This window comes from Plectrocnemia conspersa, unplaced genomic scaffold (assembly GCF_051122295.1).
Source record: "Plectrocnemia conspersa isolate PC_06_02 unplaced genomic scaffold, ASM5112229v1 ptg000002l, whole genome shotgun sequence".
In the NCBI taxonomy this organism is placed as follows: domain Eukaryota; kingdom Metazoa; phylum Arthropoda; class Insecta; order Trichoptera; family Polycentropodidae; genus Plectrocnemia; species Plectrocnemia conspersa.
The window spans coordinates 552,641-580,247 of record NW_028277166.1 but is presented as its reverse complement, the minus strand read 5'-3'; the positions used below and the strand labels follow the sequence as shown (position 1 = coordinate 580,247).

The following is a 27,607-nucleotide window of genomic DNA, read 5'->3' as shown; positions in this document are numbered from 1 at the left end:
TAATAATTGTTTACTATCTCGCATTGATATGATGAGTAACATATAAGTTCGTTATAACTCAGGTGATTTGGATATTCCGTTCGAACGGACTGGACTGTACAAATAGTGTTGCGGCGGAAAGTTGTCAGTGCTGCGTTGCTCGGTGTTCAGTTCGGTCGTGTTCCTGCGCTCGAGTCAGTAAGTGACTAATTAAAATTTAATCATACCGATTACCGACCGAGTAAAATTCAACAATACCACTAGGCACTAGGCACTAGGCACTAGATCGTTATCGTTATCGTTAATTTAGCGCCGGATAGCTAACGTAGTTTTTTTTTCGTCCGAGCCGGCGTTTCGGCGGCCATGATCGGCTACGTTGCAAACGCCGGCACTCCCATTTAACTTTCAGTTCTGCGGAAACGGAAAATGCGGAAAGTGCGTAATTTATCATCGAAATCGTAACGATATTTATAATCGTTCTTTTATGTTTTTTCGAGTTTGCCTACGCGCCGCCGATTTTAATTGTGCAGCCCACACACGTACGACATACACTTATATGGCGTATTGAAAAGTTTCACCGGATGTCGTCGAATGTTTTATTATTTCAATCGTAGTAAAAATTATCTGAAAAATGCTGTCTTGTGTTGTGTGGATGCTTAACTTGGTCATAACGCACAATTTTTATTGCTTCAAGTTTAGATCATAAGCCGCCATTTTGTGCATTTTTTTATTTATAATTATATCGATTGTGACACGAACCGCCATTTTGAGTTCGATTTTGAATAAGTATTTGGCCATAAGCTTGTATAAGTTTCGCTTATATGCGACGAAAATGGTATCGACGGTACGTGGGGCGCTTAAGCATTCCACGCCGCTCTAAGGTCACGGTCATTGCCGAAACGATGAGATGTAATGTTTTTTTTTATTTTTTTTACAGGATAACTAAACAGAGATGGCTTCTCAACAATATTATCCGTTCAAGGTTAGTCTAACTTGATTTCACACCCATTGTTTAATTCACCGTTTCACACTCGTGTGCGAAAGAATAAGAAAAATTTAAAGAAAAGCCTCTGCAACGTTGTCAGCTCTTGTTGCGTAATAACGATCTTCAGCTCTTTTATCATGGTTTTAGCAAATTCCGACAATCTTACTAATCGTCAAAGTCAACAACAACGTGTAAAGCAAATAGAACATTTTGCAATTACTCTTGGTATCATTAAAATTAAAGTTAATTATTTAATATACTTTATTCATAATATAATATAAAATCTTGAAACATCGACGACTCAAATGCATAGTTTTAAAATGACGGTATGAGTCATTTTAAAACTATGTTCATTATGATTCATGATGCAATTTAGATACAAGCTGCTTTGTAATTAATTATTGATACACAGATGAATCACAATGAGCTAGCTGTTCAAGTGTAAGTAATTTATTCCCAATGACTTTTTTTAATTATACAAAAATTAGCAATTTTTACCACAAAAATAAGATATTTCATCAGATATAGCTACATTTTACGTAACATTATTAGAAAGTTTTATTTCATTTCAAGTGACACATACTATTGTTCTCTATTAAAATACCAACTATTTCATTTAAAAACAGCCATTTAATATAAATACCGATTGTTGTTTAACAACTAAACGTTTACCTATTAACTGTTTAATTAAACAAAATTATAGAACCCGTAAAGACATAATTGCATTTCTATAATTATTATGTGCCTGTTAGTTTTTCAACAATAAAGCTCAATTTATGGATTTTTATTATTATTATAGTTGTGTTTTAGATACAAACGACGTATTACCCGATAATAATAAATGTTTTCTTTCCAAATTGTCGTTTTTTTAGACTAATAATTGCCACAATAATTCAATACCTTATTTTATATGTAAGCTAATTATGACAATAATTTAAACACATCACTACAATATCAAAAACAATTTCAATGGAACCTAGACAAATTTGTTTTTATACTTAAGAATGGTTTAGTCTAAATTCCCAGTTGTTGTCAGCATCGAGTCTGTATACCTACTCATCTCTGAAAATAACAGTGCACTATGTTAAAACGTTTAAATTTTCAAAGTGTTCATACTTTTAAGCGTAAGTTTCTAGGGTGGGGGCCTTTGCCCCCATACCCCCCACAATTGACAACAAATTAAATTGCCAGTAGCTTTTAAATTAATCAGTAATATTGTTAAGATATGATCATTTTGAAATTATTAAAATCTCAGTAACTTTGTTCTAAATAGTATTATATATTTTTAGGTCAATGGTTTTGTCCTCCTAATAAAAGTTTCACAATGACAAAAATATTGTTTTTTATGTTCACCAATGAATGCACAGAGTATTGAGTTTCATAACAACATTTTAATCTTGTTGCATGGAATTCCAGTGATACTTATTTTTGAGCCAAGACTTGAATCACAATGGAATTCACTTTCTAAGTACATTTAAAAATATTTTGATAATATTTTTATATTTAAAATAATTGATTTAATGTAAATGTTTTTTATAGAAAATAATACCAATAAATTTAAAAGTACGAAATAAATGAACAAAACAAAAAATATTTTATAAAAAATATTGAGTCTCTGAATTGATATACATACAAAAAAAATGTCATACAACATCTGTGCATGATGTTGTTTTTAATGAATTAAGAATTGAGTTTTTTATGCATAAACTTATCCTGTTACTTCATAAAAGATAATCTATAATTCATAAAAGTTAGAGTATGTGTCAAACATTCCATATAAATTGTAAAAATGTGCTGACATACAAAAGACAGGGACTTACTTGCGGCTTTATATAATTCTATGATATATCGATGGCAGCGCCGCAGTGGCGGGAATTGGAAACACATAATTCTTTAAAAATTATTTAATTTTAATATATCAAGCAATTTTCAACCTTGATATAAGATTCAAAACTTGATGATGGCTAGGTTCGTCATCCGCACCTGGGGCTTGTTCGCGGTGAAAAGGTTAAAGCATAGACTTGAACAAACAGATTTTTTTGTGACCCACAGATAGTGTTGAATTTTTATAATATCCAGCAAAAAAAATCTGACCCAATATATAAAACCTTAAACTAAATTTAGTTATGATCAATTTCAGTGCACCCCGACGGTCTACCCCTGTGACCCGTTCGATGCCGAAGCTGACGCAGCGACTCTTCGCAAGGCGATGAAGGGTTTCGGCACCGACGAGAAGGCCATCATCGATGTTCTCGCCCGTCGCGGAATCGTCCAACGTCTCGAGATCGCCGAAACCTTCAAAACTGCCTACGGAAAGGACCTCATCAGCGACTTGAAGAGCGAGCTCGGCGGAAAGTTCGAAGACGTCATCTTGGCGTTGATGACGCCGTTGCCTCATTTCTACGCTAAAGAACTGCACGACGCCGTCTCCGGCATGGGAACCGACGAGGAAGCCATCGTCGAAATTCTTTGCACCCTTTCCAACTACGGCATCAAGACCATCGCCTCGTTTTATGAACAACGTAAGTAAAATTCTTTCAGATATACTAAAAATGCATGTTTTGTATGAGAGAGTAATTCGAATCTTACTATTTTAGTATACGGCAAGAGCTTGGAGTCCGATTTGAAAGGCGATACTTCCGGACACTTCAAGAGATTGTGCGTTTCTCTCTGCATGGCGAATCGCGACGAGAACCAGGGAGTCGACGCCGACGCGGCCAGAGCTGACGCCGAAGCTCTCGCCAACGCCGGCGAAGGACAATGGGGTACTGACGAATCCACCTTCAACGCTATCCTTGTCTCTCGCTCGTACCAACAGTTGAGACAGATCTTCATGGATTACGAATCTATTGCCGGAAACGACATCGAGGAGACCATCAAGACTGAGTTCTCCGGAAGCATCGAAAAGGGACTCTTGGGAATCGGTATTGATTGATTATTTTCGTCCATTTTTTTTGTGTTGTATTTTGGTTTATTTATGATTATTTTTTAGTTAAATGCGTGAAGAGCAAAGTCGGGTATTTCGCTGAGCGTCTCTACGACTCCATGGCCGGCTTGGGAACCAAGGATAAGACCTTGATCCGTATTATTGTAAGCAGATCTGAAATCGACTTGGGAGATATCAAAGTAGCATTCGAAGAGAAGTACGAGAAGTCTTTGGAAAGCTGGATCGCTGTAAGTAGATTGTTTTTAGATATTATTTTTAGTTATTGATACAAAATCGGAACTGTAGTAGTAAAATGAGCTCTTAGATTTGAAGAAAAAAATATAGATTTCTGTAAGTATTATATAATAGTACTTAAAAAATATATAATATGCAGATAAAACGTTGCGATTTTACTACAGAGTTTCCGATTCTCATACCTAACAACTTCAACAGTAATTAGTTCTATACATTTTTTTAAATCATCGATTAACGTTGCATGTTTCCATCTTTATATATTTTTTCAAAAACCATCTATTTTTTTAAAAAATGCTTTTTATTTCCACATTAACAAATTAACAACTAATTTTTTCTAAATTCTCGTCGCAGTAAAAGTAATTTTTTTAATAAAACTGTACAACAAAATTTTGCCACAAAGATAAGAGCTCAATGTATATGTAAAATTATATGCTGATTTCATCTGTTAAATTATTTTTTCCAATATTTTTCTTTAGAGGAATAGTTTTTAGGTCTACGGTATAATTATGAATTTTTAGAATAAAAAAGTAAAAATTTTGTTGGAAATTCACTACAAAAAGATTTTTTAAAAATGAAATTGTTTCTATTGTAGTATTTTTTATGAATAATCTTAACATAAGATTATATTCCGATTTTAATACTGTTTTTTATAGTCGATTTTATGACAAAAACATTTTTAGTTTTTTTTATTTATGATATTTTTTTAGTTCATAATTATAACCTGTATCATTAAAAATGATTTTCGAGTATTTTCTCAATATTAAATTTGAAAAAACTAATTTTTGTAGAAGTGTAATGATACAGCTTATTTAATTTTGTGGCAAAAATAGTGCAAAATTGTTGTACAGTATGATTTTAGAATCCGTTCAAAGTTTAACTCAGCATGCATCATTAATTGTTGAAAGTAAATCAGAAAGACGATTGGCCATCGCCGACTTTTGTCAATATTTTTATATATATGATGTGTGATATTGAGCTCTCGAGGGGCTGACGGTTTTTGATGACATTTTACAGGGGGACACTTCCGGAGATTATAAACGAGTATTGCTGACCCTTGTCGAGTAAATCATCGAATATTTTAAGTTACAAAAGGTTCACCCTGCCAAATTTTCGTGTGTCTTTTATATTATTATAATAATAATAAGAAGAGCTTAATTTTTTGTTCTTAAAACGGTTCCGTGTTTAATATGTTATATTATATGTATGATTAAGATTATAAAAAAATACGCAAACCTATTCTGTGCACAGCTTACCACACATTTTACTTATTTATTTTCATGTTGAGCTATTTTTTGTTGTAAGAATGCATGTTTTTTAATATCGGTTTGGTCTTACTGTCGGCATTCTTAAAATGTGTTATTACAGCTTGAGATTTTGTTGATTTACAGGACGATATCGGTGGTGAAATTAGTGATCTTTTGGTCACTCTCGCTAACTAATTGTGTGATTTATAATTTCAAAGCATTTACGCAAAATATATGAGTAAGAGTGACAGAGGTATAGGTTTGCGGGCGTATCCAGGACGATGATTGACGGACGGCTATATTTCTAGGACGATTTGTCAGGGGACCTCCAGGATGTGCTAGTCACTCTTGCCTCGTAGGCCGTTCTGCCATTCACCATGTGCTCTTCTTAGACTTCAAAAAAAATAAAAATATATCGTCCGTTTTGATTATAACTTTCGACTTGCTTTGATTGTGTAAAATGTTGAATGAAATTTAAAAAAAAAAGTATTATTAAAACTTGTAATTGCATTTAGATGTACGTATTTTTTTATTATAAATTTTATTGCACAAATAGATATATGTATAGATGTTTTATACAGTGAAAAATATATGCTTGATCGGAGCTAAAAAAATATATACTTTGTATTATGTTCGAATACAAATATATATATATTATACATATTAAAAATGCTTTTTCTTTATTTTCCTACTTCCTAGTCGTTGCCACAATGATGAGGATCATTTAAAACATTTTCTTATAACTAAAAATCAATAACTTGACTTATATATATATTTTTACACATAAACGGCACTGTTTTAAAGACATTTAAATTTTTCTTATTGCTATAAAATATATAAGACACAAAAAATTTGGAGGAGCGAACTTATTGTAACTTAAAATGTTCGACTATTTATGTCATCAGTTTTTAGATCTCAAGTTGATTGTATTGACAAAAGTCGACGATGGCCAATCATCTGTTTCTTAACTTTCATCAATAAATAATGTATGCTTAATTTAATTAAAATATTACACAACGATTTTACATTTCTTTGCTATAAAATTAATTTATAATAATGGTTCTAGATATCATAATTTTTTATTTTTTGTCATTTTAATTGCATTAGTATGAATATTTATAGTAGATTATTATGCGTATTTTTTGAACTAATTTAAAGCTGAGTTTTTACGTTATATATGTATATGTATAATAAAAACATTTTTTTCTTATTTTAAAATTGCTACAAAAAATGCATATTATTTTTTTTAGACTTCTAATTTTGATTGTAAATTGACCTTGTAAATATATAACAAACCTGTTAGCCATGTTGATCCGCCATCTTGTTTGAAAATAGCTATTCAAAAAAGTAAACTGATTTTGGTCAGTGATTTAATTAAATGGTCAGTAGTTTATCTAGTCAGTATTTTTATATGTATATTAAGATATTATGGTATTTATGACCACGGTAACTGCCGTAAATAAATAGAATTTTTTTAATCTTGGCTAGATTCAGTAATCAGCATATCCACTACCTTGTTTCAAAATGACAATTATTAAAAAATATTAATTCCATACAAAAATATTTTAGAGAAAAAAATAAACAGGCCAAAAATGTTCTATAATAGAAACTGAAAAAAATAAAAATAAAAAAATTGTTTTGTAAATATTTTCACTATAAAAATACTTCCGAGAAGTGAGATTGTATAATATATATATTAAAACTTTTTCCAATTATCACTTCATAGAAATCAAAAGCAATAAAATTGTAATCGATAAGTTCGTTAGTCAGCTTAATCCGCCATTTTATTTCAAAATCACAACTTTTAAAAATCAGATTGAAGAGAAAACTAAGATAATAAATAAACAAACCTATCATATAAATAAAAAAAACATTTATTTTTTGTTCCATTTGTTTTAGGTGCTTTTTGAGCTCAAGTTGAGTGTTTAAAACAGTATTTTCAACAGTTCTATTATTTTTTGTAATTATCTAAAATATTTTAAAATTATTTTTCACCAGCAGTATTGTTGGTCTTCATAAGAGATAAAATCGTTCTTTGTATTTCAAGTTGCAATTCGAAAGATAATAAATTATTCCTAAAAATACCTTCACACTCCAAAATCATAATTATAGGAATTTACAATTACATTCTTAGAAAATTTGTCATGCACAAAATATTTTTTTGAACTTGTTTGAAAACTTACCTAGTAAAAATCTCGGCTGAGTTAGTTAATCAGTCTGATCCGCCATATTTTTTTTAAATGGCGGCTGTTCAAAACATAAAAAAATCTTTTTCCTCTAATTAATTACTATTTTTAAGATAAAATAAGTTTTTTTTTTATTACATTTTTCGGTCATTTATATTGGTTTTTGAAAACACAATAACTACTGTATTTTTAAAATCATATAATACTAATTCTAAAAATAGCTCTTGTAAGTATCTCAACTAAGTTCTTTAGTCTGCCAAATCTGCTAACTCATTTTAAAATGAGTGATATTAAAAATTAAAAGCTTTATTTAAGAAAATAGACATTAAAAATTTTTATTCGGTTTAAAAAAATTAAAGGTATGAAATTGTTGCTATGACGGGTAAATATCCATTAAAAAGTTATTAGCTAGCTAACCATATATTACTGATCGTTTTTATAAAAGTTCCTATTTATTTTTACAGCTAAGTATTAGCAATAGTATCCCTTCACTGATATTTAACTCGATTACATTTTTTGCAATAGAGATTTGAAAACATAATCAATATTTAAAATTATACATGATTTCAAAATTTTTACCACCGAGTATATTTTTTTAGTAACTTTTATTAATAAATAAAATCAAATAAAATAATTTAATCATGGCTTGTATTTAGTGAGTCAATATCTTAATTAAACTGTTTAAGCAAAATTGTAGTACGGTGTAATATTCGAATCCGTTTTAAATATAATTTAACTTAGCATGCGTAATCAATCGATGAAAGTAAACGAGAAAACGTTTGGCCATTGTCGACTTTTACCAATATTTTTTTATTTATTATGTGTAATATTGAGCTCTCGGTGGGTTGACGGTTTTTAATGAAATTTTACAGGGGGACATTTCCGGAGATTATAAGCGAGTATTGCTGACCCTTGTCGAGTAAATCGTCGAATATAATAAGTCGCAAAAGGTTCGCCCTGCCAAATTTTCGTGTCTTTTATATTATTATAATAATAATGAGAAAATCTTTAATAGTTTTATCTTTAAAACGGTGCCGTGTTTTTAGTATGTTATATTATTTGTATAATTAAGATTATAACAAAAATACGCAAACCTATTCCATGCACAGCTTGCCGCATATTTTAATTAATTACTTTTATGTTAAGCTTTTTGTTGAGACATGTTTTTTTAATATCGGTTTGGTGTTTCCGTTAGCATTCTTAAAATGTTATTATTACAACTTGAGATTTTATTGATTTACAGGATGATATCGGTGGTGACCTTAGCGATCTTTTGGTCACTCTCTCTAACTAAACTATTGTGACTTATAATTTCAAAGCATTTACGCAAAAAAAATGTCAGTAAGAGTGACAGGTATAGGTTTGTAGACGTATCCAGGATGGAGATTGACAGAGGCTATATTTCTAGGATGATTTATCAGGGGACCTCCAGGATGTGTTAGTCACTCTTGCTTCGTAATCCGATCTACCATTCACCGTGTGTTCTTAGACTACAAAAAAATTAAAATAGCTCGTCCATTTTGGTTTATAACGTTCGTCTTGCTTTCATTGTGTAAAATGTGAAATGAAATTAAAAAAAAAAGTATTATTAAAACTGTAATTGTTCCATTTTGATGTATGTATTTTTATATTGCACAAATATATGTATAGATGTTTATTCTATGAAAAATTTATGCTTGATCGGTGTTAAAAAATTATATGCTCTGTATTATGTTAGAATAAATATAAATATATAATATATATACATATTAAACAAGTATTTTAGTTTTTTCCTTCTTCATCGATGAGGATCTTCTGGACAGTGTATGTGTGGGCATAGAAGAAGACCAACATGTAAATGAATCACATTTATTTTTCATTTCCACCGTATAAAATACAAATAAAATTAATTTATTACATTTCTTTATGAGTTTATGATGTTATACATACAGACAATGGTTATATTTGTTCATATAAAATATAAATTTCGAATCGGACAGAAATGACGATGTTGATGTTGATTCATTACGTTTAATCTTCCAAGAAGAAATACTGACCGGCCCTCTTTTGCTCCATATCCTAAAATAAGTAAATATGCTATTTAGCTCTCTGGACTGCATCGATGAATAAATAATAATAATAAATACTACCTTAACGGACGCATGTTTGTTTATCCTCGGCCGGAAGTTATTTGGATCTCTTCTGAACGTAATGCTCAACAATTCTAAGAACCGATTCATTCCGTTCAGCAAAGTTTGAGGCGTGTGAGCTGTAGCGTGCACCGAAGGTTGACCTTCGAATACGATGACCCGATCGGCTAAGTAAGTCGCCATTATGAAATCGTGCTCTACCACGAAACCAGTCTTCTTGGCATGTAGAATAAATCTGTAAATAAAAGCATTTATAACGAACAATTCTGAAACCCACATATTAGATTACTAGTGAAGATTGTACCGTTTAATAACTTTAGCGGCAACTAAACGTTGCTCGGAGTCGAGATACGCAGAAGGTTCGTCGATCAGATACACGTCGGCCGGTTTACCGAGACACAGTACGAGAGCTACGCGTTGCAATTCACCACCGGATAAATTCTGAACTTCCTGATCCATGATCTCGTCGATCTTCATCGGTTTCATCACGTCGGTGACGAACTGTAATGTTAATAAAAAAAATAAAATAAAGGTGGCACCCAAAAACAGAGTTCTTCCACAATCTCTTTAATATGTGTTAAATGTATGCCATCAGCTTGAAGAAATGCTTTCGTAGGAATCGTTTGCATTATTTAGAAACTGTGCACTGAGAAATTATACAAAGTACACAGTGCCATCGAGCTATTTAATTGTAATATATCTATCTGTCCGGTAATATGTCATTGAAAAATATAAAAAAAAAAAAATTTCATACGTCAAGTTAGCAATGGTAAGAAAATGGGACGAATATATATTAATCTATACATTTGCAATATTTAATTATTGTAGCACTTATCAAGTCTAAATTTGAAATAACTTTGTTGATATTATAAATAAAAGTTATGGGAAACAATAAAAAAAGAATCAATAACACATACCTGAGGATGAGTGTACGCATCTCTGATCTTCTCGTGGAGCAGTTGATTGACCAGACCTTGCGATTTGGGAGATATCTTTTGCGGCTTATAACTTATGTTCAACTGAGGCAGCTTTCCAGAGCCTAATGAAGAAATAAACACACATAAGTATACCTTCCGAGACGCACTGAGATGAAAAGTAGCCTAACCGTCGGTGGCGGCCAAGGTCTGGGCGTGCATGAGGCATTTCTGAAAAACGGGATCGAAGAACAGCTCGAAAAGGTCGCCTTTAGCCATTTTTTACGACGAGAGTACGTCGCATGCCATGTATCGATTTCGACCAAACTTTGAGGTTATGTTAGCATAACCGCGACATCGACAGGGTTTAACTTAAATATACGAATGTCAATTCGCTGCGTAGCAACGAACAGCCGGCGGGCGACGACTCGCTATGACAGATCTGCGGCGGTGTTGCCATATGCGAAAATTTAAACTTTACTAAATGCGCATGCGCGCTACGCGGTCAAGTAAACTCGATAAAATAAATGTATTATTCAAACTAGCTTCAGATAATTGACAATATTTAATTACACACGCATGCAAAATGACGTCACTGGCATTGATCGATTTGGTGTCGGCCATGATCAAAAAGAGATTTTTTAATTTTTATAACTAGAGCGTTTTATAAAAAGACGAGTAAAATGGAGAATACTTCCATTTTAAAAATAAAAAAACGTATTTTTAAAACATCGATTCTCTCTAGAATGAGGGTAACTGTAATGCTAATTTTAAATAAATCGTTTTTTACTGCATTTCATTTTAAACATATTTTGTGTGGCATAATTTGACAAAATTGTATGATATATAAAAATAGGGTTGCCAGAAGTGGAAAATATAAACGAAAGAATTTTACAAAATGTTTTTTAGATAATTGTCAGCTGATAGTTAGGAACTACAAAAAGGAAAATGGGTACTTGTTTAGAATGACGGCGTCACATTCAAAAACAGTTCTAAAATTGAAACAGATTAGGTGCGAGCGGGAGCTGGTCAGAACAAAGCATCATGAATGAATAACACTGCAGCGAATCTACTTAAAATAGGGTGACCAAACGTCCTCAAAAATTTTGTCCTTTGTCCTCATTAAACAAAAATGTCCAAATTGGCCGTTTTTTATAGTTTCCTTGTTTGATATTTTCAAAATCTGGTCACGTTACGTAAGAGGATGATTATATAAATTGACAACAAGATTATTTACTTATCATAAATGGTTTAAATGTTCTCACTAACGCTCACACACACCTAACCAGTTAAAATTGGAAAACGTATTCATGTAGCAAAACGTCGTTGGCCATTTTCGTAGCCGTTAGCGGCAAACCATAGTTAATATCAGCAATATAAGTATATAACTATTGATTTCTTAATGTGTCGCCGTTATTCTAAACAAGTACCAGAAAATGTTTTCACTGTCCCTAAAAAACAAATTTACTGTACACCATTTTATAGTATTGAATTTGACACATTAAATGGCGATGCCGCACTTATGCGTTATTTGTGTGTTTTTAATTAAGGTGACAAGCCATCCTTATCAAAAAATTTTTCCTGGAACAAAAATGTCAAAGGGACTTTTTTAGCTCCCGCAGGATCCCTAAAAAAACAAACAGTTTCTGAGATGACCCTTTTTAGCGTCCTTTGATATTTTCAAAATCTGGTCATCTTATTTTTACTCGTCTTTCAAGATGTTATATTAAGCTAGACCTTTTTTAAATTGTCACAATTTCGTTGACTTTCCCTACTAACCTTTGACAATATTTATGAGTCACATTAGAACCTGCTTATACGTTAAAATTAATTTAGAATAAACCAGAAAACCTGGTAGTGAACTTAGATTTATATCTTATGTATTTAAATATAATATTTTTATGAGATTGTTTATTTAATTTTTAGTACACAAATATTTCAGACTACTAATTTACGAACCTTTTATTTTAATACTGTTCTCTAGTCAAGCAAGTTGCTCGTATAACTGTCAAATAAAAGTTTAAAAAATAAAATAAAAATAATGTATATTTATTTACATATTTTGCATATATTGCAGTGTTTACGTTAACCCTTTCTATGCTACAGATAAATATAAAAATTAGTCACTATTGCGATATATTTTATGTAAAATATTACAATTAAGCATTAAAAATATCTATTCATAATATTAAAATGATAATTAGGCGTGTTTGATTTGCTGCACGTAATATATTTTATAAGTTTTTTTTATTGGTTGTGTTTATCTCCAGTTTCAAATGAAACTGTTGTCACTTGTTACATATGGTAGGTGACTAAATTTAAAACATTGAAAATAATTTAAAAACACTAGGATTGGGGTTCAAAGTTAAAAAAATTAGTGATAATACAGTATGCATTTAGTCGAAAAAATATCTCTTTACCCTCATATATATTTTTCAAAACTGCCTTTTATTTTCCGAAAAAATAAATATTAATTAAACTCCATAAAGTTTATTGCAAGCACATGTGATTAAAACTAAACTTTTTCAATGACGTAAGTGCAGGGTTTCCCAAACTTTTTCAGCGACGGAACACTTGGCAAATCCGAAAATTTTGGCGGAACACTTAGCTTATTTTGCTGTACCCAACTTCTAGGTACTAAAATCTTCGCCTTCTTTTGACGTCATAAATCTCAATTAAGTTTAACCGTCTCGCTTCGCCTTTCGTTATGAAGTAGAATATGTTCAATTTTTTTAATTTACTATAAATTTTTGTGAAATATCTATTTAGGCTCCGCGGAACACCAATTTTGGATCCGCGGAACACCAGTGTTCCGCGGAACATAGTTTGGGAAACTATGACGTAAGGTGATAAAAAAAATTTGGCGATTCCTCACGACCTGGGAGTTTTTTAATATGTGGCAACACTGATGAAAATCCAATTTTATATTAAAAATTTTTTACTTTCTCCAGAGATGGCACTATATACCCTTCAGTTATTTTTTCAATAATTTCCCTAAATCTCATGAAACGCTCGAAAAATAGTTGACGTTTGGATTATTTCAATTTGTAATTTTTAATTTAGTGCTTGCAAAAATTTAAAATTGAAATAATCTAAAAATTTAATCAACAACATTGAGAAGGGTTAGGTTAAGATTGAGATAAAACTCGCTTAAATTACATTTACCGCTAGAAGATGAAATTGACGAGTTAAAAGACACTTTAATGAACAAAGAGAAAGCAACTGGAAATAAAACTATGTATGTGAAATATTCTGTCAATTTTAAAGCTAATATGATCCTATTATTACAATATTGAAATAATCATAAGATTTCAATCAAAAACATTAAGACAAAGTGAAAAGAGATATTCAATTCGAATGAGACAGCAAGAAAAGAAAGAAAAGCAATTTCCACAACAACAAAAATGTTGATACTCGTTAAAATAGATATTTTATGTAATCTAAATGTTAAAGCCAATTTAACTGCTTATCACGAATTTTTTCAGAATCTGCCACTAAATGATTAGATGAAATGTTAAAAAACATACCTTCATCGGGCTCCAGTTTACCGGCCAGCATTCTTATAAACGTAGTCTTTCCGGTTCCGTTCTCGCCGAGAAGCACCAAAATTTCAGAATCGGAGAATTGACCTTTATCGACAGTTAGAGTGAAGTCGTCGCCCATCAATTTAACCATTCTCGGATACGAATAATGTTTCATTCGTTTGATCTAAACCGACAAGACGCAACAAATGAGCAGTGGTAAAAAATAAAATAAAAATGAAGAACTTACTTCTTCTTCGATAGCCGATTCGGACACTTTAAATATCAACGATTCTGTTCTGAATCTCATGTTTTCGGTCGGGACGTATCCATCGAGGAAAATATTAATTCCTAGAATTAATAAAAATATTATTAGTACGCATACATATCAATAATAGCGCAGTTATAATTAAACGATTACCTTCGCGAACAGAGAAAGGCATAGTTACTACGCCGTAAACTCCGGGCATTCCGTACAAGCAACAAATGAAGTCGCTCAGATAGTCCAACACTGATAAATCGTGCTCGACGACAATGATGAACTTATCGGGATCGATCAACGATCTAATAGTCTGGGCGGCGTTCAGGCGTTGCTTGACGTCCAAGTACGACGACGGCTCGTCAAACATGAAGATGTCGCCGTCTTGGATGCACACCATAGCGATCGCGAACCTCTGTAGCTCTCCGCCGGAAAGTTCGGAAATTTGACGGTCGCGAATGTGGGACAGTTCTGAAATGAAATACGAAATACCCAATCTAGATATTATATATCGCCCAATTTATTAAACGTATAAAGTCCCGTTTCACTCACCCAACATCTTGCAAATAATATCTTGATTTTTACGCTCATCTTTCTTGTCCAAAAGTTGTCCGACGGTGCCTTTTACGGCCTTAGGAATTTGATCGACGTACTGCGGCTTTATGAGCGCTTTCAAATGATCTTCGAGAATTTTCGTAAAGTAATTTTGCAGCTCGGATCCTCGGAAATATGAGAGAATCTCCGTCCAGTCTGGGGGTTCCTGCGACAGTATCGCTCTATTAAAATACATTGTTAGTAATAAATCGAAGATTAAAGTTGCGAGTGTTTTACGTTGAAGCGCCCCAAATTAGGCTTCTGTTTGCCTGCGAGAATTTTCAAAGCGGTCGATTTGCCGATACCGTTCTGACCGACGAGACCGAGCACTTCTCCCGGCCTCGGGATCGGCAAGCGATGCAGCTTGAACGAATTCTTGGAATAACGATGAGTCGTGTGCTTTTCTAAGTTCGACGGTAAGTTGATAATAGTGATGGCGTCAAATGGACATTTCTAAAAATTAGTAAATAGCACTTATATTTTTGGCATTTATTATAATATTATATCTGCCAGTTTTACGGCACTAGTAATTTAGTAATTAGAATTTATAATAATTTGAGAAAATCACAAACGACGGCTCCCAACGAATAAATACCTTGACACAAATACCGCATCCTATACACAGCTCTTCGGAAATAGCTGCTATTTTTTGATTGGGCGTAACTTCTATGCACAACTTTCCCATGCGAACGACCGGGCAGCTCCTCTTGCACTCTTGCCTGCATCTCTTCGGTTTACATTTGTCGGCGTTGACGATGGCTATACGAGTCTGCTTATCCGTCTCGTCGTTCGCCCTGTTCCGCGACATGGCTGAAATTTTCACACCCTTCATTTTGTATCATCTAATCTAAAATTATGAAAGGGGAAAGTTTGCAAATGCTATTAGAGAGAAACACACAGTTAAATAATTCATTCATGCTAAGCTAAAAATCTAATAAACACTCCCATATGTGATAGTACAGCACATAACCTCAAAGTGTACGAAAGACAGCGCTCAATTGATGAGAATAGCGAATGTAAAACGAGGTTAATCTTTCGAGAAACGCATTTCGGGGGGCGAATTCCCCCCGAAAAAGAACGTACCTGAACGAGCGGACGGAGAGCGAACTCGCCTAAAGCGAAAGGAGCGAGAGTAGGAATCGCCACTTGTCAATAGGTGCTGGCAGGGTTGCCAAAGCGACGGTTTATGCAATAAAAAATATTTTCTACTTCATCTTAACTATTTTTATTTAACTAACTAAACTTATCACTTAAATCTACAACATTTTCATTCGTATCAATTCTCTAACATTTCATTTATATCATATTTTTCCAGTAGTGACAACCCTCGATTTGTGCATTTTAAGCATAACTACACAAAATTTGACCATTAACTTGCTCTAACTGGCTTCACAGTAAGAAACTAATAAATATTTTATTATTCAATTTCAATAATATATACATATATTTTTAAGATTTATAATTTTTATTTTCCATACTGATGGGGTAATACTGAACATACTTTTTAAACCTTCACAAAATAACTAAAACATGACATTTTTTAACAAATCTCGTTATTCCAAAAATAGGTTAAATCATTTTTTTTAATGTAGACAATTTAAAAAAAGTTGAAACGAAGCGTAAATAATTAACGACTCAACTCCAAACAGAATACAACCAGCGTCGTATTCTCTTTGGAGTTGAACCTTCCTAAAAATCATCTACCAATTGATTTAACTCTTTGCCCGCAGCTGGTATTTTTAAACGTTATTTCGCACATTGCTAATATAACCTATTTATGGCATAAGTTATTTAAATATTATTTCAATAAATATTTTTTTTCAACCATAAGTTATTACAGTTCTTAAACGTTCATGACACTTTTATGTGATCAATGTATACTGGCAATTTTTCTTGATGACATTCACAGGATGAGCAAAATTATTCCCTGCTTGGGGAGCAGTTGGGAATCTTGAAGCTACACTGCGGCAGTGAAATACTTTCCCTCTCGATCGGTCACGTAGCTATTAAGTGAGAGTGAGCGAGAGATAAGGGCATTCGGTTTGCATGGAATAGTTAAAATCATATAATTTTACTAGCACTTGACAGATAAATTATATTTTCCATAATAAAAATATATATTGATCGTTGAACATATATTCCGATATAATTTTACTGACATAACATATATTACAAAATAGTTTCGAAATTATTTTTATTGTAGATTTTCTATGTGTGATAACGCGATAATTTCTGGTTTAGTATTAGGGGCGTCATTTCAGCTTTTTTTAGGGGGGAGGGGCAAAAGTTGGCTTGTCAGTGGTCGTTTTTTTATATATTAGGATTTATAGTATTTTTATTAAATGACATGCATTTTTCTGGTCATTGCCTCTCTCAATTATTTAAGCGACATTTAAAATATAATATTTAAAGACTCCCAACTCATACAACAAATTTTGAAACCCATTACATAAACCTAGAGAATTTAAAAGTCACAAACTAATAGATAAAGAATTGGAGATCCGATACTCAGAAAATATTTATTTTATTCATAAAAAAATTAAATCGAACGACCGAATTTCGAATAAAATTTTCCATTTTATAAAACATTAACCGTGCCCTGGTTATTTACATCGGCTGGTCTCCCATCTCGTCCGACTTGCATTTAGTTGCATAGTTTTACTTATCGGTACGCAAAATATCAACACTCGAGTTCAAGTCAAAATCACTATGCTGTTAATAAAATATCAGACTCAACCAGAGAGAAATTGCGAACTGAGCGAGATCAAAATTACGGCACATTTATTATGGAGTTTGTGAGTCAATACCATATGATTTCTCGAGAGCGAATCAAATCACAATAATATACGAATTGGACTTTTGCGGATGAATGGTAATTACACACAGATTGAGTCGCTGCAGAAGTATTTTATTTAAATATAGTTCAGTTACATGTTGAAATATAAAATTTATGCGAGTGAACAGTGGATGAGGCACCGCAGGCCGTTGTCTGCCCGTCGAGGCCCACCAAATGAATCTGTCGTCCTCGCCGCCTTCACGTCAGTGTTACTAGAGTGGCAGTTTTAGCCATGATGAATTAATAAATAAATATTTAAATAGGCCCAAACAAGACTAGTAAAAGATAGAATCACAGATGATAGTTAGACCCTTCATATACATAACACAGTATGTGGTTTCTAAAATAATAAATGGCTGTTAAGTCATGCTCGTAAAAAAAAAAGTCAAAATATCATACTGACTGACGTTACGATTATTTATGGCTTTTCGGACATTATGGCTTATTACCCCTAATAATTCTCGCCAGTCAAATATTTAAGCGTTATTTATCTATAATAAAATTTGTTAGACTTGGAGAGACAACATTTTAAGCTTCTACGCTTATTTGTATTGTAAAAAACATATTTTGTGATATTTATAGACAAAATACTCAAAAAAAATACTGGTATAATTCATTTTATTTATTAAATTGATAACTCTTTATATACTTTAATTGGTTTAAGAGGGATAAAGCATTAGAACAGTAAAGACCCTTGAATTTCACTATTAAAAATATCTTTACAATGTTTGTTTAACATACAATTAAGAATAAATTAAACAAAACTAGATATTTTTGGGTTAGACACAATATACACAAATACTTTAATTTTTAACTATAACAAAGGTAATAAACACAAAGCTTTCAATGCATAAAGTAATAAATCAGTTTAAATACAATTCTTGCATGAAATAGTATAAAACTTCCGTAATACTAAACATAAAATAATCTAGTATTTTCATCATTTGTTACTTATTCGGTCGGATTTGCGGGTGCTTCTGGGCTCTCGTCTCCCTTCTCGCCGCCTTCGGGCACCCAAAGGCCGGAGTCGATGCACCGTTTCATATGATAGAAAGCCTCTTCTTTCGGCATCTTGGCTATGGCTTCTTGCAACATGGGAATGTTTCTCTCGTTGAAGCATTTTTGGAGCTCCTATGAAATTTTTTCAACAATATAAACACAATCTACGATTAAGTAAGACGTCGACGCATACTTCTGGCAACTCTTCGAAGACGTCTTGGGGATCGAGACCGCCGGGACCCAGCCTGGCTTGTCGTTCCGCCTCTCTTTCGGCTTCTTCGGCCGCCATCGCTTCGGCGATCTTTTCCTTCGCTCTCTTCTCGATTCTAACTTTGAACTGACGTAATTCGTCGTCGAACGAGTCTTTATAAGACGCCACCGCCACTTGGATTCTATTGAAATACGTCATAGATGAGTTTAACGATACAAATTTATATAAAACGGTATATAAATAATACCAACTTTGAAAAGAACGAACTGATACAGGCTCTAGGATCGACACTTAGCTCTCTAGATAGCTCTAAAATGTATTGCATGCAGATGGTTTGATGCGCAACATGTTCCATTAAATCGTGTTTCTAAAAATAATAAAAGAACAACTATTAGTTGTATTAATCATATGTTTATCTGTTCCGAGTTCTCATATTAGAATTATGAATACGCTTGTAAAGACTAAGAATCGTTTTCTTCACTTGTGTTAATTTCTTCTATGAATATTCTATCATTTCTACATTTACTGCAATATCTTTCACTCAGATTTTATAAAATATACATAAATATAAATGTAATTCTTACCCCTTCCATTTCTAAATTAATGCACCATATAACCAAATAGTTGGCCGTTTCCTCGCAAACTAGTTGATTGTGATCTTGGAGGAACAATTTCGAGTCGTCGTATTTCTTCAGCATCCCGAACTTCTTGAGTAGCTTCTCGTTCTCTTTAATGAATTTGCGCATATTTTCTTCGCGTTGTTCGTCCGTCAGGTTCTCTTGGCTCGCCTTCGGATCGTTTTTGTTGATGATCGTTTTAGTGAAACCGGCTTTGCTTATCGTGTCTACGTTCCACGGAGTGACTTTTTCTTTCTTTTGAATCTCGTCTTCTTTGCCTTTAATATTCAACTCTTCTTTTTCCAAGTCCTTGAGAGCCTTCTGGAGCTCTTCCATTCCGCTACCGGATTTTTCGGCTTCGACCAACTTTTTTTTTGTATCAGCTAATTTCTTGTTGTAATCGGATTTAGCCTTCTCGAATTCATCGACTTCTTTCTTTTTCTCCTCCATTCGTTCGACCCGAGCTTGGTGCCGCCATCGGAACAGAGATCCCGTGTCGATGTTGGGATGCGTTTCATCTTCATCGTCAGAGATCTAAACAAGAATATAAATATTTACTACCTAATCTAGTCCAATAGCGCGCGAGTGCTATTACAAGCAGTTTAAGTTACAGACATAAAGATCTGCTTTAAAAATCAGCAAACTTAAATTTTTATTATAATTTTTACTTTGTTAAAAAAAAAGTTTTATAAGGACATAAATGTGGTTTTTAATAGTACTCCTTAAAATATGTATCTCTATGAAGGGGAACGATGTATATTTTTTCCGTTTATAAAAAAATTTGTGACGTTCATAGTTTTTTTTTAAATATTTTTTTGGTAAATGTTTTGGTAAATGTCACTGATAATATTTAAATTTTTTGTTTTTTAAAAAAAATCGTAGTTTCTAGAAAAAAATAATGAATTTAAAAGATACGTTTTTTAATATATTATATTAAAAAAATCCTTTACTTTTTCACATAAAATTACGCGATTTTTGTGTTCAGTGCCAATTTAAGTTATCAACATTTTTATTAGTGAAGTGTGGTATAATTTAATAGAGTAATATTAAATGGTGATCGGATTTGTGTGGACAGGTTTATTCTGGACACGAATTTAATTTTTAATATTATATTAAAAAAAATTGGAATTATATCCATTGAATTAATATTTTTACTTTGTGAAATCAGTTTTTCAAAATATTCGTTGTAGGTATTTTGATTATTTTCATGACATTTTTAACTAGTTAACCTCTATAAAAACAAGAAACTAAATGTTACATAAATATTTATTATAACTTTTTGGTGGCGGCTTATATAAAATTAAATGGTAAATTTCAGATGTGATCAACAAATGAAAATTGCTATTTACACAGATTTAATGCGGGCTTAATTTTTACCCTCTGATTTGTGCATTGTTATTTACCGACAAAGTCATTCTCAAATATGTGCCTAGTTTATTTTTATTACATGTATTATGATGTATTGAATATGTGGATGACAACCTCGAGCGTGTCTTAAATACTTTTTTCCGTTATTGAAAGTGGCATTTTGGTCTAAACACTTATAACCATATTTTTAAAAAAAAAAATTTTTTGTCTTGAATAATCGGTGTCCCGTCTGAAAAAATCAGTGTATGAAATAATTAATGTCGCAAAATTTGTGTCTGAAAAAATCATCGAACCTTTTAAAATATGTCTTTTCAGTGAAATTATAACGGAATACATTTTCACTGGTAGATATATATTTTAACCAGTGAAAATATAATTTATGCGGTATGATTTTGACTTTTTCATATATAGAAATATATACAATAACATACATCATTATTTATCCAAATACATTTTCACCAGTAGATATATATTTATATTTAAGAAAACATAATTTTACTGATAGGCACTAGTGAAATCATATACTACTCCAAAATATCCATGAAACTCAATTTGACAGTTGTGAAACGTCCATTTGCTGTTCAAACCCTAACCTAAAACTGTAACTATTTTTAGAACTTTCATTATGTCAAGCCCAAAATACAAATTAAAGTAACTCAACTTTCAGGGGACAGACGTCACATCTCGCATATGTTCCATAGTTAATCTGCACTTCGATATTATACTGTTTCAAAAATATGATATTACTACGGATTTTTTATATGAGTATAGGTCAAAGTGCATTTAAATCGAATTTTGGTCAATAGGAGGGACCAAAAACAACTATCACTTCTCAGAAGTCAAAAATTCACGTCAAAAGCAATAAAATCGTGTTGGCGCCGTCGCAGTGGGAACACTCGGTAACGAGCGTTCTCACTGCGATGGCGTCTTTTGATTTTTGAGAAGGGATATTTTGGTCAAAATTTGGTTTAGATATGCTTCCTTAATTCAATTCTCACTTATTGTAAGTTGTAATATTGTTATAAAAAGTCTCAATATGAAAGCTAGATAACCAAACGATTCTATTGCTTTTGGCGTGGATTCTAAAAAAGAACGCCCCTTGAATTTGGCTAGAAAAATCACAGAGTAAAGAATGTATATATATGATATTCTTTACTCTATGAGAAAAATGCATGTAATTTAACGAAATACTATGAATTTTAATGAAACCGTCGACTGACTGACTGACTTTTGTCCCCTCCGCCTGGAAAAATCTGAAATGACGTCCATGGGAGAAAGTTGCTTTAAAATGATGTAGACTTCTGTTCAGTCTTGGAACTTTAAGTTAGATTTTCACAGTTATTACAGTAGGATTGAGCATACCGGCAACGCCACGAGTGTCGAAAAATACAGCCGTGATTTATTTATTTAAAATACATGTGCAGGGCACAACAGCTTTACTACAATGAGCTCTGCACATAAAAATGCTTGTTTTATATGTAACTATAATTAAAAAATCAATACTATTCTACATCACCGAACCGCGAGTTCAATGAGTTCAATTATAAATAATAAAATGAAATTTGAACGTAAAAATTTGAATATTTGAATTTTCAATGCCCGAGTACAATCTATCAATTAATTTGAATTGAAAATGAAATCCAATGAATCACTTTTTTACTTTGTGAGAAAAATGCAAATTTATCTAAATTGTTATTAACCCTTTAAACGCCAGCGACTCTTTAGTTGTTTTACTGATAAATGAAGCTAGTACAATAATCTTGTTAGCTTGTTTTAAAAAAGATAATTTTAGTGGTTAAAGTGAAAAAGTGGTTAATGTTCTAGAAAAGTAACATAATAATATTTAATAGCAATAGTTTTTACTTGAATGCGCATTCAAGATTATATTATACTATTTAAAAATATTCATGACTCACACTTTTGTCTAAGAATGATCTTTGTGCTTTCTTTCCAATCACAGCAATATCAAATGTTATTTAAATCATTCTCAACAAGGAAAATAATTGATTCTCAATATTTGATCTGATAATGATTGATTTATTCGAAATATATATTTAATTATTTTCTAAAATATTGTACTTCACTTTACAACATGTTTTATCACAACGATAACATATTTATTATCAGAAAATTGAATATGGACAGGAAATTTCCATTTAATTTCTTAGTTTGTAATTTTATCCGTCAAATTGAATTTTTTAATATTTATTGTTTATTAAATATGTTATTAGATTATTCGAAAGCAGCATTGTAACCGAGAGAATGTCACTGTCAAAAACTATTAGTCGTTTAATTAATTCAGTTTATATTAATCGGCGATTAGTCGTCAATAGGGAAACGACGACAATTCAAATATAATCTCTCGAGATTGTGATATGGTAAATTAATGCTAGAAACGATCTGTCGCGTGACCTTTCGATATTTTTGGTTAAAAGTGCACAGCATCTTCGGGCGACACTGACCTCGATGTTTTTCCACTTGCTATAGTCCACCATAGTGTTTTAAACGAAGATTTGGTTGCAACCGGCGAAACGTCAACCGCCTTCCCCACTTTCTAGTACAATCTTAACCACGCGCGTCCGACGCTCTGTTGATGTTCGCCATAACTATTTATGTTTGGTTTGAGTCTTGGCTAAATGTTCGTTTATATCACATATTCTTGCCAGATGGAAAATTTAAATATTACAGTGCTACATTTTGTGATACATACATTTCCCACCAAAATACGCAACAGGACAATTCTTTATTACAATACACTTGTTTGCATCATAATATTATATATAATACAAAATAATAATAATTATGAACAAGCGCAGTCGCAAAATGTTGTGGGGGGCTGATTTATATATACAGGCTTAGCCATAATTATGGGGCACTCCAATAAATGTGTTAAATCTTAAAAATCGTAAAAATATAAATAAATAACCGTCCGAGGTTGTGTACGTGTTTATTTTAAACTTATTTTTAATATTTATTAGGCCCACCCTTAGCTTTATTCACAGCTTCAACCTTTTATATTAAGCAATATTAGTTTAAAATTACCTCAAATTTAGACTTCGCCCAATCTTCAAATGTCCAATGCCCACTCTAACCTTCGAATTTTATTTATTTCTGAGAGCCTCAGTTTATGTTGGGCCTTAAAACATTAGTGAGCCTTCTTCTCACTTTTAAATTTTTTTTGCTTCACTTAAATCGAGTTTTTTTGGTATTTTTTTAATGCTTATATCATATTAAAAATAAATTATTAAATAAAAAAACTTAAAACGTATTTATGTAGCAAAACGTTGTTGGCCGCATTTGCAACCGTTAGGGCCAGTAGTAGGATCTACTGCGCACTGTGCGATTATACAAGGCACATAGTGCCCTCGAGCTCCTAAATTAATATGCGTAATGCAGGATACAATCTTGATAAGATTTTATTCACATTAAAAAAAATATGTTATTAAACAAGAAGAGATATAACTATCTCTAATATATTCGGTTTCGGTATTTCACTAAATAAATTGGGTTCGTTTTTAAACAACTTCGAAGAAGTTCTTATTTGTAAAAACATTATTTCGTAATACAAAGTAAACAGTAAGAGAGTAAGACTATACGTTACCGCCAATTAATCAATATATTGATCACAAATCTCATTGAAAGTTAATTGGGTGGGATACAATAAAAAATGCAAAAATTGCGTTACCTTGAGAATCATTCACTGACAGGTGTAATTAATCAAACTACTTCTATGAATAATTAGGCGATCTAGTTATATTAGGGCTGAAAATAATGACTTTTTAAAGTAGATATTGACTACGTAGTAGTCAATATTTATTAATCTTTAAAAACCGGAATATTTACAAGGTATATTTTTAATGCAAGTATTAGGTCAAAATGATCAATACTATATTAGTAATTGTGTTTACAAAAAATAACGCAATGATAGCAATAAATGTAAAAATCACTTTTCAAAATATTTTTAACATTTTTATTTTTTTTCAGATTATTTAATAGAGCTATGCTTTTATATATTTTTAATAGAAGTAAAGAAGTATGACGCACAGACTTTAATAACCTCTACCCATTTCTTACTTTCAAGAAAATCACTTGCGTGACCAATCTAGGGATAAAACGGATACCTCTGTGGAGGAGAACGACACAGGATCTACGGATAGATCTGGTTTTATTTGGTTTTTTGTTTATTTTTATAGTAAATAATTTTGTAGTGTATTTATTGCTTTATTTAAATTAAATTAAGACAATCGTGAGATTATCCCAATGCGTCACTATTGTAAAAAAACATATTGTATTTTAACAATTAATAGTTAGAAAGAGAAAAGATCATAAAATATTAAAATTAAATGATACGAACTTGATCACTAATAATATTTTAATTTTGTAATTGAAATATAAATGATTTAATAGTTAATAGGTATAAGAAAATTACTCTGGCTAAGTGTTAATTTGTAAAAATAAAGTAACAACTATGTTTCTAAGACCTAAATTAAAATACTTTGATATTTTTTGTAACATATTTAATTTTTGTTGTGTATTACCATGAGCTGATATAAATAAATTAATAGTTAAATAATATAATAAGTATTTTATTTTAATTATTAATTATATTGTGACAATAAAAATTGTGCAACCCATAGTCAGCTTAATTACAAGGTGTCACCGATTAATAACTACATATCATGAAACTAGCATTCATTATTCAATATGTTTACTTCGTTCAATGTAAGTGTGTTACTGGAGTACGAATACATTTCTTCATAGCTCATGCAGTGAAACAGTTCAGTTTCAGCATAATTATTTAAAAACATGTATAACAATAGGATATCGACAATTGGCGATCAAGTCGCTCCCGACAAAAATAAAGCGAGAATCGTTTTCCTAGACGTGAAGCCTGTAGCTACACCGGATAATCAAATTAATTCAAATTCCAATGGATTCTTTCGACCTAGAGCTCAAGAAGTACCTTTCGGACAAGCGCAGAAGGATATATTCTATGAGAATGTTAAACCGGTGATATTCATATTGAGAGCCATGGGAGCTTTACCGATCACGAGACCTCAATTAGGCATCACGGCCTTCAATCCTGTCTCACCGGCGATGTTATATTCGGCTTTAGTGTTCTCTTCTGTGGTTGGATACATTGGATACATTTCAACGCATAGGATAAGAATTCAACGTTCGGCTGAAGGCAGTTTTGTAGAAGCCGTTATCGGATATCTGTTCAAAGTGTATCTATTTCCAATTGTGGTTGTGCCTATAATATGGTATGAGACGAAGAAAATTGCCGAAGTCTTCAACAGCTGGACGGATTTTGAAGTATGCTATGCACACTATTATATAAAACCATAAAAATATATTAAAAAATGTTTTTTTAATATTTTATCAGTAAAACTTAAATCGATGTCTAAAAATCAGTATATAATTTTATATTATATTTGTAGCAAAAAATTCTGTACAGTAATTTATATATTATTATTTAATATTTTATAATAAAACTATACTTTAATCATTACAGATTTGTTATAGAAAAGTATCAAGAAGACCATTGAATTTAAATCTACGCAACAGAGCCATCATAATCGCTATTCTGTTACCAGTTTTATCGACTGCTTCGGTGTTCATAACTCACATAACTATGGTTCATTTTAAAATTATCCACGTACGTTCAAATTACAATATTGTTATAATTCTACAATCATTATAATATTTATATTTCATTATAGGTAGTGCCTTATGTGTTTTTGGAAGTACTTACTTATATATTGGGCGGCTATTGGTATTTACTGTGTGAAGCTTTGAGTATGTCAGCTACAGTTTTAGCCGATGACTTTCAAGAGGTATTCTTGTATTATGTTCTTATTGAAATACATAACTGATTTACTTATATATTATTACTCGACAGGCATTAAAACATATCGGTCCAGCTGCATTAGTATCGGAATACAGAGCGTTATGGCTCCGATTGAGCAAATTAGCTCGAGACACAGGCGTAGCTAATTGTTATTCATTCACGTTTATAAATCTGTACCTCTTTCTCATAATCACACTGTCTATATATGGATTGATGTCACAAATATCAGAAGGATTTGGAATCAAAGACATCGGCTTAGGCATAACGGCGTGTTATAGTATTTGCTTGCTGTTCTTCATTTGTGACGAAGCTCACTATGCATCACATAATGTAACACATTCATATGCAATTATAGTATTATAGTTATTACTTATTAATTATAATTAATTCTACTATAGGTTCGCACCAATTTCCAAAAGAAATTGTTGATGGTAGAACTTTCGTGGATGAACTCTGATGCTCAGACAGAAGTTAATATGTTCCTTAGAGCCACTGAGATGAATCCTTCGTCGATTAGTTTGGGTGGATTCTTTGATGTCAATCGGAATCTATTCAAATCGGTAATCGAATTAATCATCATATTTATTATCTTATGGTACTTAATTATTTTTTTACATTTTAGCTATTGGCTACTATGGTGACATATCTAGTGGTTTTATTGCAGTTCCAAATCAGTATTCCGGAAGATCCAAACGCAGCTACTAACGTTACAATCGATAATTATGACTATTGA

At 31.9% G+C, this 27,607-nt stretch overlaps 4 protein-coding genes across 16 annotated transcripts; 2 read left to right on the top strand and 2 right to left on the bottom strand.

Moving 5' to 3' along the window:
• The first annotated feature begins 126 nt into the window (after positions 1–126).
• On the top strand, positions 127–9,328 carry AnxB9 (Annexin B9). 12 transcript variants are annotated; one of them, XR_015808919.1, is made up of 8 exons: positions 127–177; positions 917–961; positions 3,105–3,486; positions 3,562–3,888; positions 3,957–4,138; positions 8,448–8,525; positions 8,819–8,912; positions 8,984–9,328. XR_015808919.1 is itself a non-coding variant. In XM_088181684.1 (7 exons), the coding sequence occupies exons 2-6, from the start codon at positions 932–934 to the stop codon at positions 8,867–8,869; spliced, it is 972 nt and encodes a 323-aa protein (XP_088037810.1). In that variant the 5' UTR covers positions 127–177; positions 917–931; the 3' UTR covers positions 8,870–8,912; positions 8,984–9,328. The 12 variants fall into 12 exon arrangements, 11 of the variants coding, with proteins under 11 accessions (XP_088037810.1, XP_088037812.1, XP_088037809.1 ...); XM_088181684.1 differs by lacking the exon at positions 8,448–8,525; XM_088181686.1 differs by lacking the exon at positions 8,819–8,912.
• An 81-nt stretch (positions 9,329–9,409) lies between these two features.
• On the bottom strand, positions 9,410–16,146 carry pix (ATP-binding cassette sub-family E member 1 pix). Of its 2 annotated transcripts, none has more exons than XM_088181677.1 (11): positions 16,076–16,146; positions 15,588–15,839; positions 15,230–15,445; positions 14,951–15,158; positions 14,561–14,869; positions 14,390–14,490; positions 14,146–14,326; positions 10,622–10,743; positions 10,009–10,205; positions 9,705–9,939; positions 9,410–9,633 (listed from the first exon to the last, which is right to left on the bottom strand). In XM_088181677.1, exons 2-11 carry the CDS (start codon positions 15,822–15,824, stop codon positions 9,586–9,588), a joined length of 1,854 nt encoding a protein of 617 aa, XP_088037803.1. In that variant the 5' UTR covers positions 15,825–15,839; positions 16,076–16,146; the 3' UTR covers positions 9,410–9,585. The 2 variants fall into 2 exon arrangements, with proteins under 2 accessions (XP_088037803.1, XP_088037804.1); XM_088181678.1 differs by having other exon boundaries at positions 15,588–15,802.
• Positions 16,147–17,879: 1,733 nt separating this feature from the next.
• Cdc37 (cell division cycle protein 37) lies at positions 17,880–23,631 on the bottom strand. Its single transcript, XM_088181679.1, has 5 exons — positions 23,486–23,631; positions 19,623–20,189; positions 19,290–19,405; positions 19,021–19,219; positions 17,880–18,959 (listed from the first exon to the last, which is right to left on the bottom strand). Exons 1-5 carry the CDS (start codon positions 23,516–23,518, stop codon positions 18,780–18,782), a joined length of 1,095 nt encoding a protein of 364 aa, XP_088037805.1. The 5' UTR covers positions 23,519–23,631; the 3' UTR covers positions 17,880–18,779.
• A 2,489-nt stretch (positions 23,632–26,120) lies between these two features.
• On the top strand, positions 26,121–27,607 carry Gr63a (Gustatory receptor 63a). Its single transcript, XM_088181312.1, has 6 exons — positions 26,121–26,339; positions 26,539–26,682; positions 26,747–26,860; positions 26,926–27,204; positions 27,273–27,434; positions 27,497–27,607. Exons 1-6 carry the CDS (start codon positions 26,121–26,123, stop codon positions 27,605–27,607), a joined length of 1,029 nt encoding a protein of 342 aa, XP_088037438.1.

Bases quoted from the DNA above. Each gene is read 5' to 3' on its own strand.
- Gr63a (XM_088181312.1), top strand. From the start codon at position 26,121: ATGTTATATTCGGCTTTAGTGTTCTCTTCTGTGGTTGGATACATTGGA. The intron at 26,340-26,538 runs GTATGCTATGCA...TAATCATTACAG, and splicing joins ACAGCTGGACGGATTTTGAA to ATTTGTTATAGAAAAGTATC. The intron at 27,205-27,272 runs GTAACACATTCA...ATTCTACTATAG, and splicing joins CTCACTATGCATCACATAAT to GTTCGCACCAATTTCCAAAA.
- Cdc37 (XM_088181679.1), bottom strand. From the start codon at position 23,518: ATGGTGGACTATAGCAAGTGGAAAAACATCGAG. The intron at 19,406-19,622 runs GTAAGAATTACA...TATTATTTTTAG, and splicing joins TTAATTTAGAAATGGAAGGG to AAACACGATTTAATGGAACA. The intron at 18,960-19,020 runs GTATGCGTCGAC...AAAATTTCATAG, and splicing joins TCTTCGAAGAGTTGCCAGAA to GAGCTCCAAAAATGCTTCAA.
- AnxB9 (XM_088181687.1), top strand. From the start codon at position 932: ATGGCTTCTCAACAATATTATCCGTTCAAG. The intron at 3,889-3,956 runs GTATTGATTGAT...ATTATTTTTTAG, and splicing joins AAAGGGACTCTTGGGAATCG to TTAAATGCGTGAAGAGCAAA. The intron at 4,139-8,983 runs GTAAGTAGATTG...CTATATTTCTAG, and splicing joins CTTTGGAAAGCTGGATCGCT to GATGATTTATCAGGGGACCT.
- pix (XM_088181677.1), bottom strand. From the start codon at position 15,824: ATGAAGGGTGTGAAAATTTCAGCCATGTCGCGGAACAGGGCGAACGAC. The intron at 15,446-15,587 runs GTATTTATTCGT...ACTAATTTTTAG, and splicing joins GATGCGGTATTTGTGTCAAG to AAATGTCCATTTGACGCCAT. The intron at 14,491-14,560 runs GTAATCGTTTAA...TATTAATTCTAG, and splicing joins GCCTTTCTCTGTTCGCGAAG to GAATTAATATTTTCCTCGAT.